Below are 13,149 nucleotides of genomic sequence, written 5' to 3'. Positions count from 1 at the left end.
CATGATCATGTAAAGAAAAGAAAAAAAACACCACTTAGATTTTGCAAACTTATTCAAATAGAATCAAACTACATTCATTTATTTCTTTCTCTATCTATATAGTTGTATCTTTTTCAAATAGTTTGACAAATAACATTAAAGTTGTATTATTATCAATTTCTATTGTATGTGGTCGGAATCAATAGGGATATATACCACCTCATCCCACCCATGTGTAGCTTAATTAACGCAATTAAGTTAATTCCCCAACTGTTACACGGACGTCACAGATCTAGAGTCGTCATGTAATCTAGATCAATGTATAATATATCTGCTGTAGCTATGAAAACCAGAAGGAAAATTTCTGACAGATGTCAGCGGAGAAAGGATTGAAGTGTGGTTATTCCCTCTAGTGCATAGATATGTTTACAAAAGAAACAACTATTATAACTATACTATCTAACGTGTTAGGATATTTTACTCCATACGCATGCGCTATATATACTGGGGAATCCCAAATAAAATTTCCAATGGAAATATTTGTAATTCTTGGCTTAGGCAGAAGAAGACATTTTGTAATACATGGAATCAGAAGAAAGATGTTCGCATTCATGCACGGATAATGGTATATTGACGCACACAATGTTTGTTGTCACACATGTGAATGCACGTGGTTGTCCGTAGGAAACATGCACGTGTCTCAATGAGTTTTGTTATGTTTTTAAATGTTGCGTATATGTATATAGTTATAAGTTATTCATCTCGTCACTACCTCTGTTATATTTCCCTGGCTCCAAACAAAATATTTATACTTTTTAATTTATTGGGTTTTTTTTGTTTTTTTTTTGTTTTGTTTTTTTTGTTCCAATGGTTTCGCTTCTCAATGTATACGCAGCTGATTAAAAGAATCGTAAACAAAGACATTTTTTGTATAAAAAATAATGTACATGCATTCTGACCTACATTTTGCTGTGTTTTTTTTTAATATTTCGTGTATATAGTTAAAAGTTATTCATATCGTCACCACCTCTGTTATATTTCCCTGGCTCCAAACAAAATATTTATAATGTTTTTTTTGGTTCCAATGTTTTTGCTTCTAAAAGTATACATAGACGATTTAAAGAATCGTAACCAAAGACATTTTTTGGTATACAAAAATAATGTACATGCATTATGACGTATATTCTGCGCTGCATTCACTATATAATAATCGATTCAAGTTGACAAATTACCACTTTGATGACAATGACACAGTTTTTCAATTAACTATGAGGTCATTTTCTCCTTTTAACAAGTATCTTTGTCAATTATTTTTTCTAGTCTAATTAAAGTAAAACCCTACGTTTCATGAACTTTATTTATATCTAATTTATATCTATAGTTATTAGAGTCTTATTTATGACATATTCAGTATATGTATCATTGGATTTTAGAACATATATGCTATTATTTCAGCACTACGGTATTGAAGTAATTTCTAAGATAACATGTATAATGGGACGGAAAAATATCTCTGTTTTTTTTACTTTAACAGTATTTGTTTGATTTTAATACCTATACCAACATTTAAGCATAAATATATTATACAAAATGTAATTAACATAGTACAGAAAAACACATAATGTTTATCTTTAGATATTTTGCGCACTGGCATGTTATATTTTGGTACATTATGCTGTGCTTAATCGTTGGTTTAATGCCAATTAACATTTATTATATTGACTCACACAGCTGTAGCTGTCTTGGTGGTAATAATTTTATTTATTTCTTTGCTCCTGTGAACTGCCTGATATACCGATAATTTAGACATGTATAACATTTTATGTGTTCATGCTTTATACATAATTCACATCTAAATTCACAACATATATTATATATGCATTACGTTTACCTATATATAGCACCCATTCATAACACCTGAGGCCTAGTGACACACTTTAGGCTAATTTTAGATCAATCGTCAGAAAAGGGAAATCCCCGAACAGTTGAAAATGCGCACACAGTTCTACTGCGCACTAATTATAAACGGACAGTTTTTTGTATCCATTCAACGCAATACAATACAGCCTCTTCAATTAAGAAGCACAGAAACATCTCGCTTTGTTTATGTAGCCTAACAACATTTCTATTGTATATTTGTTTGGGAACGATATCTTCAGTCATGTGGGATGTATTGTCTTGTGCTAAAAATAAACATGAGCAACCCATATGACATTATATATAAGAGTACATGCACTGTCATCATAACCACACGTTCAGAATGGCTTTATGTACAGTAACTGTAGCAGGTGGACTAAATGTAACAGGCGGACTAAGTGTAAGTTCTAGGAACACACTCAACAGTGTAAGTACAGTGTATTATAACTATAGCAGGCGGACTAACTGTAGCAGATGTAGGAATTAATGTAGCAGGTGTAGGACTAACTGTAGCAGATGTACTAAGTGTGAGTTCTAGGAACACACTCAACAGTGTAAGTACAGTGTATTATAACTATAGCAGGCGGACTAACTGTAGCAGATGTAGGACTTAATGTAGCAGGTGTAAGACTAACTGTAGCAGGTGTACTAAGTGTGAGTTCTAGGAACACACTCAACAGTGTAAGTACAGTGTATTATAATTATAGCAGGCGGACTAACTGTAGCAGATGTAGGACTTACTGTAGCAGGTGTAAGACTAACTGTAGCAGGTGTACTAAGTGTGAGTTCTAGGAACACACTCAACAGTGTAAGTACAGTGTATTATAACTATAGCAGGCGGACTAACTGTAGCAGATGTAGGACTTAATGTAGCAGGTGTAGGACTAACTGTAGCAGGTGGACAAAGTGCGAGTTCTGGGAATATTTACGCTGTGCTCCCTTTATTTCCTTTAACAACAAAAATGCATTATCAATAAATACAAACCGGCAACAATTAGTAAATTAATTTACGGTTACTTTAAAATTAGTAAGATCCATTTCCCAAGAAAACCATAAAATGGAAACAGAAAAAACAATGTTTTTATCTTTTATCTTTTCTGTTTGCAATACAGTATTATATCTAATATATTAATCAGTGATTCAGGCTGTTGAAATCCAAAACATTTTTATGTAAAACCTCTCGTATACTGGTGGTGTCATGATATAGGACCTGTGTGGAAGTCCATATTGTGTTAGATCGCCATAGAAGAATTATTTATAAATTCTACAAGAACGATATAACACCATGTGGACCGAAATAAAGGTCCTTATTTTTTTATATTTAAAGATATGTCGTTTCCTCAACAAATGTCAAAAACAATATCTAATGTGCATATTAATTACAAGACAAATATTGGTCAAAAATCGATTCCATGAAGAATGCGGCGTATGAGCAATAAAGTTCGCGAAAGAATATAACACCGAGTCAAAATGGTATCTATTGAACGTCACGTGACCATGTACTAGGTAATGAAAATAGTGGAAAAACAGAGCATATCTAAATATATATGTGTAGTGAACAAAATTGGATTGACATTGCACAAAATTAGTGTATAGAGTAAGCCATTAAGGATGTATTCTTCTGAGGTTTCAGTCCCGTTGAAGTCTCGTTTCAACATAGATCAAAGAAGTTATGAGATTTTCAAATATGATTTATCAGTATCTGTAGCAAGTTGCCAGACGCAAGTTTTGTCAAAAAATTACATTTCTATTTTTAGTAGATTTTTTTATACAGGGATTTTAAGAAATGGCCCATTTGGCGGCCATTTTGAAATTGTGTCTTTTTTTCGCTTCAAGTAGAGCCACAGTTTTATCATTTTTTACTGAAATTGTTTTTACTTAAATCATCACTGCGCCAGCATTTTTAGCTGTATTTAGCTAATTTTTGCTGCAAATCGTTACTTGGTTCCTAGTAATTAAAATATTGAGCATTAATATGTGAAACGAAACACTTTTGTGACTTTATGTTTACATTTAATGGTAATTTGGGCACTTTTATTTTTTACTCTAAAATACTGAAAAATAACAAAAATTCAAATGGGGCAAAAAAGTAAGCACACGGACCCCCAATTTTTCTTCCTGATTTAGAAAGAACAACCGTTTCCCTATTGATATGCAAAATAATAACAAAAGTTTAATACCAGAACTTTTTCTATAAAGTGTTAAATTTGGCAAAAATGGCTGAAAATGGTGCATTTTGTAGCTCAAAATTAAGGGGTAGGGGTAGCATATGTTATTATTCTGAGAAAAAATATTAGTCTAATTGATCAAAACTGGTATATTTTTAAAGAAGACTACTAGAAAATGAATTCTACAAACATTCATACATATCAAACACCTCATTAGGAAATTATGGCTTTAATCTCTATCTTATATGGTCAAAACGGCAAAATTCCCATAAAATCCAATATTTTGTCAACTAGGTGTCTTTGAGTGACAAAAGCTCAAAAACGAGCACACGGACATATGTTTTTTCTTCCATTTTCTTTTATGGTATGAACTCCTTTTTCCAAAAATCTATATGAGAAAAAAAGTTTAATACAAGAAAATTTTGACTTCTCAGAGGTGTACATCCTTAAAGTGAATAGTCGGGCAAAGAAAACCAGTCTAAATGCGTTCATTGGCCTTCCAAAAGTTCTCACATATTAATACGACGGCCAAGTTCTGCTTAGTTTCCCAGTTCTGACTATTAAAGTAAAGAAAAGTTGAGAGTATTGAAAGCGAGGCTGCGTTGAAATGTAACCACGGACATAGTGAGCCAGGAGGACGCTTTAGAATTTCCATACTTTAAATTAATTTCTTCGTACGCAGACAGATTTTGACGAGAGATTTTATTTTTCCATTTCATAAGAAATTATACTGGATACATTCACACCATTTTTACCGACTTTAGCCATCCTTGCCCGACTGTTCACTTTAATTAATGCAAAATAAAAAAAACAAGAGAAACTTAAACAATTTTCATAGTTTCAGTATGTATTTGATTGAGTCCTCAAAAGGAGAGGGATGCTATATATACGGACGTGGGTGCTTATTCGGTCGAATGCGTTAGTTTAATTCTCCGTACCACGAGTTGTCGCTCCTTGTATAGCTGTAGGACGTTTATGAAGTAGACCGCGGTTTGATCTATTTAAATTTAAAAACCGAAAGTAGGGATTCCTTTTTTTAAATGGGAATCGTAATTTGGTCAATGTTAAACACTATTAATCTTTAGTTCAGCTTTATTCTCCTGATAGATTTAAGGTTCATGGAATCAATAAGATACCAGATAAAACAAAAAAATAATGCTTTAATATACAATTATTTAAGCATATACATGTACTTACAATGACTGAATAACAATAAGTCTATAGAATTATTCTTACAACAAATGAAGGTAAAAGAAATTGAATAAATATAAAAAGACAAAATAGTGATAAATATTACGTTTAAATATCACAGTATGCAGTTACCAATTTAAAGATTAACATATTTTATATAAGATAAATACATTTTACAGGACATATTAAGAAATCGAAACTAAAAGTGATGCTGCACAAGATGTTTCATGCAACATTATAAACAGAATTTATACAACCACGTAGACAAGACTTAAAGTACAATAATTGAATATGTATTGACACCTATACGGTATATATAACAAAAATAAAAGCAAACTGAGCACGTGTAATACATACAATACACGTAGTAGAATGAAAAAAAAAACATCAAAAAAGCGAAACACAAAATAAACCAGGTGAACAGTACAAAAAAAAACCCAGTAAAAATGAATTATACAAATGTAAGCACTACTAAACAGTAAATAAATTGTGCATAGGGTACATAAAATAGCGCTAAGTGTTGGCTCAGAAAAATATGATTATATATTTGACTTATGATTAATGAGAAATTAGAAGTGATAACAAAAGTCTTGTATCACATTTAAATATCTCCATAAAAACCAGTACCAGGCCAACCCACTTTCTGTTTCTGTTACCAAACCAATATGGAAAGAGAAATATTAGTCTGGCCGTTCTGGCTATTAATAGCGGGTTTCTTGGAAATCCTGACAGCATTAAAGCATTGTTATAAAAGGTCAGTGATCCTGTAGATTCTGAATTAGTCACGAATTCCATCTAAAGAGGACCTTAGTCATGCCTGTCGCCATTGTAAGTACTCTCAATGAAAGCTATATTAGCGATATGCAATGTTTGGTTATTTTTTATGTGAAATTATGAGCTATATGTATTTATTTGCTCATGAACATTCCATATGGAAAGGTCCCATAACTAAATCAATATATTTACATGTAAGGCGTCACAATAGTTGGTTATATGAAACAAAAATACGACTGTAAAGTGGAAAAGTTATAATTTAAAAACTATAAAGATTAAGATAGGTTTATGAAATCAAAACAATTGTTGATTTTAAAACTCAACTTTCATTACTGTAAATGCGTTAATTCATAATTAATATTTTATCTTAATATTCATTTCTATCCGTATAATATAAAGAAACACATTATATAGTGGTCTGTTACTACTGGCCGCAGAAATACGCAGTTTGCCTTATTTGCATTGTTAAATTCGTTGAAAGTAGTCGCATAATGTGCTTTTTAGTTGAGCTAATATCAAACCATTTTATTTTTTCCATTTTTTTTCTTTCTTCACAGTTTTTTTAATACCATTATAGCAAAAGAAGTTTATTATTTATGATGCAATCAGAACTAACATATCCTTATCCATACATCGTATTGGTGTTTTGAAGTGTTTAACTTTAACTTAGTCCTATACCAGTTTTATCAGTTTGATTGTGAAACAAAACTTGTATTATTTTTTTTTCAATTGAGTTATAATTATGGTTTGTTCCATGATTAATTGCACACTTTGATTGGTAAGACCCTAATATCCCCCCAAAAAAGATCAAGTGTATGCAGCCTGCCGGTCAGCTGGTGGATTTCTATTTTTTTTTTTTTTTTTTTTGGCGTCATTTTGAGGCACGAATACTTAGAAGATACAGCCTAAGTTCCAGGAAAGCATAGTATTTGTACATACAAACTGAAATAATGTCTTTCATTGTGTTACGTTTGTCTTACCAACTATACTGACCTCTTGACAAACCTAAAAGTGAAGGTACGTGTATTTATTTTAAACATCAACAGAAAGGACAATATACAATAAATTATAACCTTCAAAATTGAAGTATCAATGCAATATTTTATTATTTTTTATTTTATCGACGACAGATGTAGTGACGTACGCAAGGTGTACCGATAGTTTCAAACTGTTTGGTATCTGAACTGATATCTGGATTAGATTTTGAGGTTCTGTGGAATACCTAGCATACTGGAAACATTAGGCTGTAATACAAGTTATCTTCCAAAGGTATGCACATGTATTGTTATCTGACTATCCCTACTGAAGGCTTAACTATCATCTAGGTGATAGGATCACAGGGTGATATAATTGTCATACCAGGGATTCCGATAACAATAATCTAAAATAAACTTTAACGCAATCTAACTTTTTTTCCAAATTTAAACAGTTACTTTGAAAATGAATAATTATAATTATACAAATCAGACATCTTTTAAGTTACAGTTCTGCTCAAAAAGCAGTAAAAAATACGATAAAATAAGTCTATTGAGTAACTGGAAGTCTAACTATTGTTGATGGTGTTGCATAAACTTAATTCTTACTGAATCAAAAACTTTAGACGAGAAAGTATAATCAATTAAATTTTTATAAGCCTCCGTATTTTTTATTTTATTTTTTACAATTGATATAAACCTTTGCAAATGCACGTATTTATTACACTAATTCGTGACAAATAGAGAAATAGAGCATTGATTGCATCATAACCAACTCAATTGCCAGTAATAAAATAGGTGTGACACATTCTGGAAAACTCCCAACATCGTCACGTTTTGGCACAGGAAGAATGGCTCTCGGGTGTCCTTTGGGCAATGCTGGTTTTCTTTTTTCAAAAGTCAATGGAATTTCTCTAAAAGAATTTAACTGGCTTTATTACCTATAACAGGCTACGAAAATTCATATTTATTGAATAAAAGGCTGACTTCGGCTTACTTACCTTCACTTTCACTCTGAGAAGAGAACGAAAGTGAAATCTAGGCCAGTGTAACAGGTTACTTATCCTGTTATCATTCTGCCTCATTCATCATTTCATATCACCATACATATGTTACTGATAGTAACAAACCTGGCACGTCCTTATATGACCCTGGCTGTTAATAGGACGTAAAAATAAACAAACCAAACCAAACCAACTGATAGCAACTTATATATTTTCCAAACGTCTATGGCACTTGAAACGTTGCAAAATTTATAGATTAGATATGTATTCTTGAAAATTATAGATAAGGGGACAGAGGGGACATTTTTGGGAGTTGGAGGGAAAGTTAGTAAAGTAATAAGTAATTGATAAATTACATATTATGATTCGTCAAAATTAAATTCCTGCTTGTTTTTAATGCTAAAATAGCGAAAATTTTACTCTTGAAAATCACCGGCTATGCAGTATGGGTTTAATTTCATTACGTTTATTTGACTTGGCGTCTCTGAGCTGACTTATATTTGTATGGTGAATTTGTTCAACGTAGCGTAGAATGCTTGCTCTACCGGCGTGCCTGGTCCTGACGCTTTGTTTACAACTCTCAATGGAAGTCCATGATCAATTCATATTTTCCTTTGTTTAGTGGTATTTGAGTGGGGATTATCATTAAAATTTTGTAATAAAGCTATCGTCAGTAACCTACCGAATCAATCTGTACTGGGTGATAAACGGAACGTAGTGGAGTTTAGACACTGTATTTCTGAGGGCGGTATTAGTTATCTTATATGATAAGCTTATAATACGTTATCTTAAAGCATAGAAATAAATCCTAATTCAAGTATAATTCGAATATGTTTCTTCAGATATTTGCACAATTTGCACATCGTCTCTAGCTCAAAGCCTAAATGTATTCTCGCAAAAACGGTGTAACAAATGAAAAAAAATGTTTTAGAGAACTTTGTGTATTAGTTTATCCTAATAAGGTGTTTTTGTGTTTGCTTACGTCAGAACTTTATATTTCCACGTAGTAGAGTATTCAGGCGATTCGTTGAAACACTTGGTCACTTCTAAAACTTCCTGTTCTTCTTTAGTAGAGCGTTTGAACTGTTTGTATGTGGCGAATCTACTACGTCATAAAAATGTACATATAATTCCGATCCTTCGCAAATCCGTTTAGTGACGTACTTGCCAACATTTGGAGTATAGATTAATAGCGAAAAGTCATTGCACTTTGTATGAACTTAATCATAAGAGACATTATATTTTCAGCTACTAGTACTTCTATATCTCGAAGTGATTTTTTTTTATTAAAAAGTCATGCCTAAACAGATGGACGATAGTTGTTATTCTCAATCTAAAGCAACAAATCTCAAATGACACAGTTAGAATCCTACAAAAAGAACAAAAAAAAAAAACAACGTATCTTACCAATAAAGTATTCTCAAGGAGAAAATTTCGAAACGGAAAAGGAAAATGGAATTGTCTTATTCCTTTGATTTTCATTTATAATGAAATCGCATCATCTGCATTCTTATGTCCTTTTATATTTACTTGTCAAATGTTTTGTTGACCATTTCAATACGTTGATTATCATAGCCACCGAAGTTTAGAAATTGTGTATGCATGAAAAAACAACTTGTTCTATGAGTCATCTATATAACTGTCATTGGTGCTTCAAATTCATGTAAGCTTGATATCACTACAGGAATACAAGTAAATGCTATTTATTTGCATGCTACTTCAATGTTTCGTTATAAACTCCATGTCTAATTATTGGTCTTGTTTTGTCATGTAACTTTCCGAACGTGGAATAATTTTGTCAAGAATATAATCCATTTGGATAATAAATGTATTGCATGTTAATGCTAATTACAACGTTCCCCAATATGCAATATATGGTGAATAGCGAACTAGTTCTGGAACCATTCTGACAATTGCCGAAAATATTCGATACGATTCAGTGAAATAGTGCTATTTAATATACATTATTACGCAAGTTTTGACGTGTTTCAAAAGTATATAATATTCAATATGTCTGATTTTACATTTGAAAGCAGAAGTCACGATTCTTTAAAAAACTGAGAGCAGTTCAAGTTTAAGGAATCTTGTAATCTTCTCCAATAAAAGTTAATTTTTATATTGTAGAGCGGACGTGGTTGTGTTGAATACCAATGCGAGTCACTAATAGAACAAAATCATAGTATACGGAACCTACCGGAACCGGAAACGAGAGGAATTTTCGTCATCAAGGAAAACAACGTTATTATATACATTGGTAAATCCGGTGACTGTATGAGGGAAAGACTATTGAGTCATCTAGCGGGATACGACGCTCAGGAAATCGGCAAATACATGAAAACTCTTTCAAAAGAACAAAAGATGCAGACAATTACTGTTGGGTGGGTCAAAGTTCAGGCGCCATCATGTGATGAGCATCACTACATAGAGTGCCTGGCCAAGCGCCAAAATCAGTGGCCAAAGTGTAACCTCAAACGAGGACGGCCAGTGAAAAAAGAATGACACTCTTTTTGACTGAGAATATTATATTAACAATTATTTATAGTTACCAACGGTAAAGGCCCATATTTATTTGTTTATTCATATCATTACCGTTTAGAATATTTGTTATCAAACGTAACAAGCTTTAACAAGGTTAATTCGGAACACGTTCAGGTATCAATGTAAGATTAGGTTATGAAATACATGGTAGCTTATTAACTTTGTAAAAGAATACTAAATTCATAGTACTTGTTATTGTGAATACTGTTGATACATTTGTTATATGGAAATAACGAGAGTAATTGTATGCCGAATATTAGGATGATTCATGGATACCCCCAACTAACAAGAATAGAATATTACGTGAACATTTTAGAGTGAAATGAATTAATAAATATTATCAGGAAATAATATAAATGCATACACGAGTCTTTGGTTGTTGGTGTCAAAAGACAAATTGATATTACACGTGTGCTTAGTTAAGATTTCTCACAATGTCTTACGACTAAAATGAAACCATAACGAAATAGATAATACTAACGGCTGGAACGTATAATCTAATGATATACAACTGATACTGCATGCACTATTTACATGTAGACCTCTATTACTTAAGCATCATAAACCTATACATGCCTCATACCCGGTATTTAACCTGGGTGTATTTTGTTTATAAAATTTTGTTGCATTAAATGTTTTGTGTTTGGATTGATAATTTCCTCAACAATATCATCATTTCACCTTGATATGCACTTTAACAGACTGTAACTGATAACAGCTAAGCTGGATGCTTGTTAGAGTTCTCCATTTCCGGATAGTAACATCCCTGCTTCACCAACGTTGTTTACATGTCCCAGGTGATCCAATAATCTACTTTGTTAGTAACATCATGCCCCCTATGACGGGACACAATTTCTGGTTCGAGAGGTGTATGATAGTGAATCTTTTTATGATAGCCATCCTAATCTCATCAAATACGATATGTTTGCAATACGAGACAGGACTTGATAAGATTTTCTGAAAATGCATTTTGGTTTCGCTTTCGCTATTCAACTGTATAAAGTTTTGATATAGAGAACGCTTCCTCTTCCGAAAAACATGTTACAATTCCCCTCCTTAACAAGACGCAGTACACATGGTTTACCAGGTTCTTTTTCCCTTTTAATCAAGTGACAGTACGACTGTACGGTAAAACATAACAAGAAGTATTTCGACATGGTATTAATTATATTTAAGCCAAGACACTCTCTATGGCAGCATGCTTACCCTTCGGAACATATTCCTTTTTAAGTGTCTAATTGCTACATGTAATGAAATTATATTTTTATTCTAAATCTAGTATTTAATTGAATACAAGCCACAACAATCTTTGAAACTTTTTTCTTCTATTTGATTTGCAACAAAAATAGCATTTTGAAAGTTTAATGTTTCCATTATTGTCTGATGTCTACGAAATTCATATCATACTTTGGCTTTTATAGGTAAATAAACAGTAACTAATGGAAACATTGCCATATTTGTTAATTAGAAATTTTCTAGCTTCTTAACAAAACGTTCTTCTTTCTGTATCACACAGTTAATACTGAAGTAATTCTGTGTAAATTTTAGTTGAAAGTTTAATATGCTTTCTGACCTTCAGTTGTAGGTTTTTAGAAAGATGAAATGCATAGTCTCCTGTGATGAAACTCGACATTTTTAGGAAGTTTGTTGGCGTCAAAAATATTTTGGATAATATTTTATAACTTCTTATATTTCTCAGATATTGAATTAATTTACATTGTTTAAATATTTTCATGCAGTGATGATTAAAATATTATTCCATTAGTTTGTTACTAATTTAAATACACTATGGTATTCAATCAAATCAACTGTTAAACTTGTCACGAAACATCTCCATCTATTTATATATTAAAAAAAAAACAAACATTACTTATGATAAGGACTCGGGGAATGAAATATTCTCCTTACGCCATTAGATGTGAATAAAAAATCAATTTTGATGAAACTATGTAACACTGCGATCTACGCTACATATTTTGTTTTTGTTCATGATTATTTGTTTCCTTATAATTCATAAAATAACTGTGATCCGAGACCATACATTTCCAGCCCTTTATAATTAATCCATCCCATTTCATGTCGCAGTTGTATGATTTTGCATTGCCAGTAGATAGACTGATAAGATATTCCCTGTCTCAGATTCACCGGTCATCTCCTGACATGAATGGTTGACACAGTCTCCTGTCTAGCCCAAGATCTAGTGAACAAAGGAGTGGTTAAATACCATGTTTCATGTACAACTGCGTATTATCATTATGATGTCATGTGATTTTCTGTCGCAATCTTGCTTGCATATCTCATCTATCGTATCTTTTACATACATAATGTATGTGTAAGTCAGAAATGAACAGGTTCTATTCTTAAAAATTAAGGAATGTACGTCCTGTAATACCAGACAATGTCTTCCCACACAGAACACTCCCACTGCTCCTGATACACATTCAAGTAATGCAATATGAATATTCAATAGCAAATCAAAGTGTAGCTAGCTACATCCTATTAAGACTGAAGTATATATTTAACAAAATTTACGTCATTATAGAATAACCTATTTATTACAGGATTTCTGTAAGAAACCTTCTATAAACTTGGTTTTACAAACTT

At 32.1% G+C, this 13,149-nt stretch overlaps 1 protein-coding gene across 3 annotated transcripts; it reads left to right on the top strand.

The window, feature by feature from the left end:
- The first annotated feature begins 514 nt into the window (after nt 1-514).
- Nucleotides 515-11,178, top strand: LOC138325074 (uncharacterized). 3 transcript variants are annotated; one of them, XM_069270455.1, is made up of 3 exons: nt 515-604; nt 1,711-1,727; nt 10,132-11,178. In XM_069270455.1, exons 1-3 carry the CDS (start codon nt 562-564, stop codon nt 10,504-10,506), a joined length of 435 nt encoding a protein of 144 aa, XP_069126556.1. In that variant the 5' UTR covers nt 515-561; the 3' UTR covers nt 10,507-11,178. The 3 variants fall into 3 exon arrangements, 1 of the variants encoding a protein (XP_069126556.1); XR_011208728.1 differs by lacking the exons at nt 515-604; nt 1,711-1,727 and adding an exon at nt 1,734-2,296 and having other exon boundaries at nt 10,132-10,272; XR_011208727.1 differs by lacking the exons at nt 515-604; nt 1,711-1,727 and adding an exon at nt 1,734-2,323 and having other exon boundaries at nt 10,132-10,272.
- The last annotated feature ends 1,971 nt before the right edge of the window (nt 11,179-13,149 follow it).

This window comes from Argopecten irradians, chromosome 6, assembly GCF_041381155.1.
Source record: "Argopecten irradians isolate NY chromosome 6, Ai_NY, whole genome shotgun sequence".
Taxonomy (NCBI): domain Eukaryota; kingdom Metazoa; phylum Mollusca; class Bivalvia; order Pectinida; family Pectinidae; genus Argopecten; species Argopecten irradians.
The sequence above is the reverse complement of the archived record's forward strand: the minus strand, read 5'-3'. Positions and strand labels throughout refer to the sequence as shown.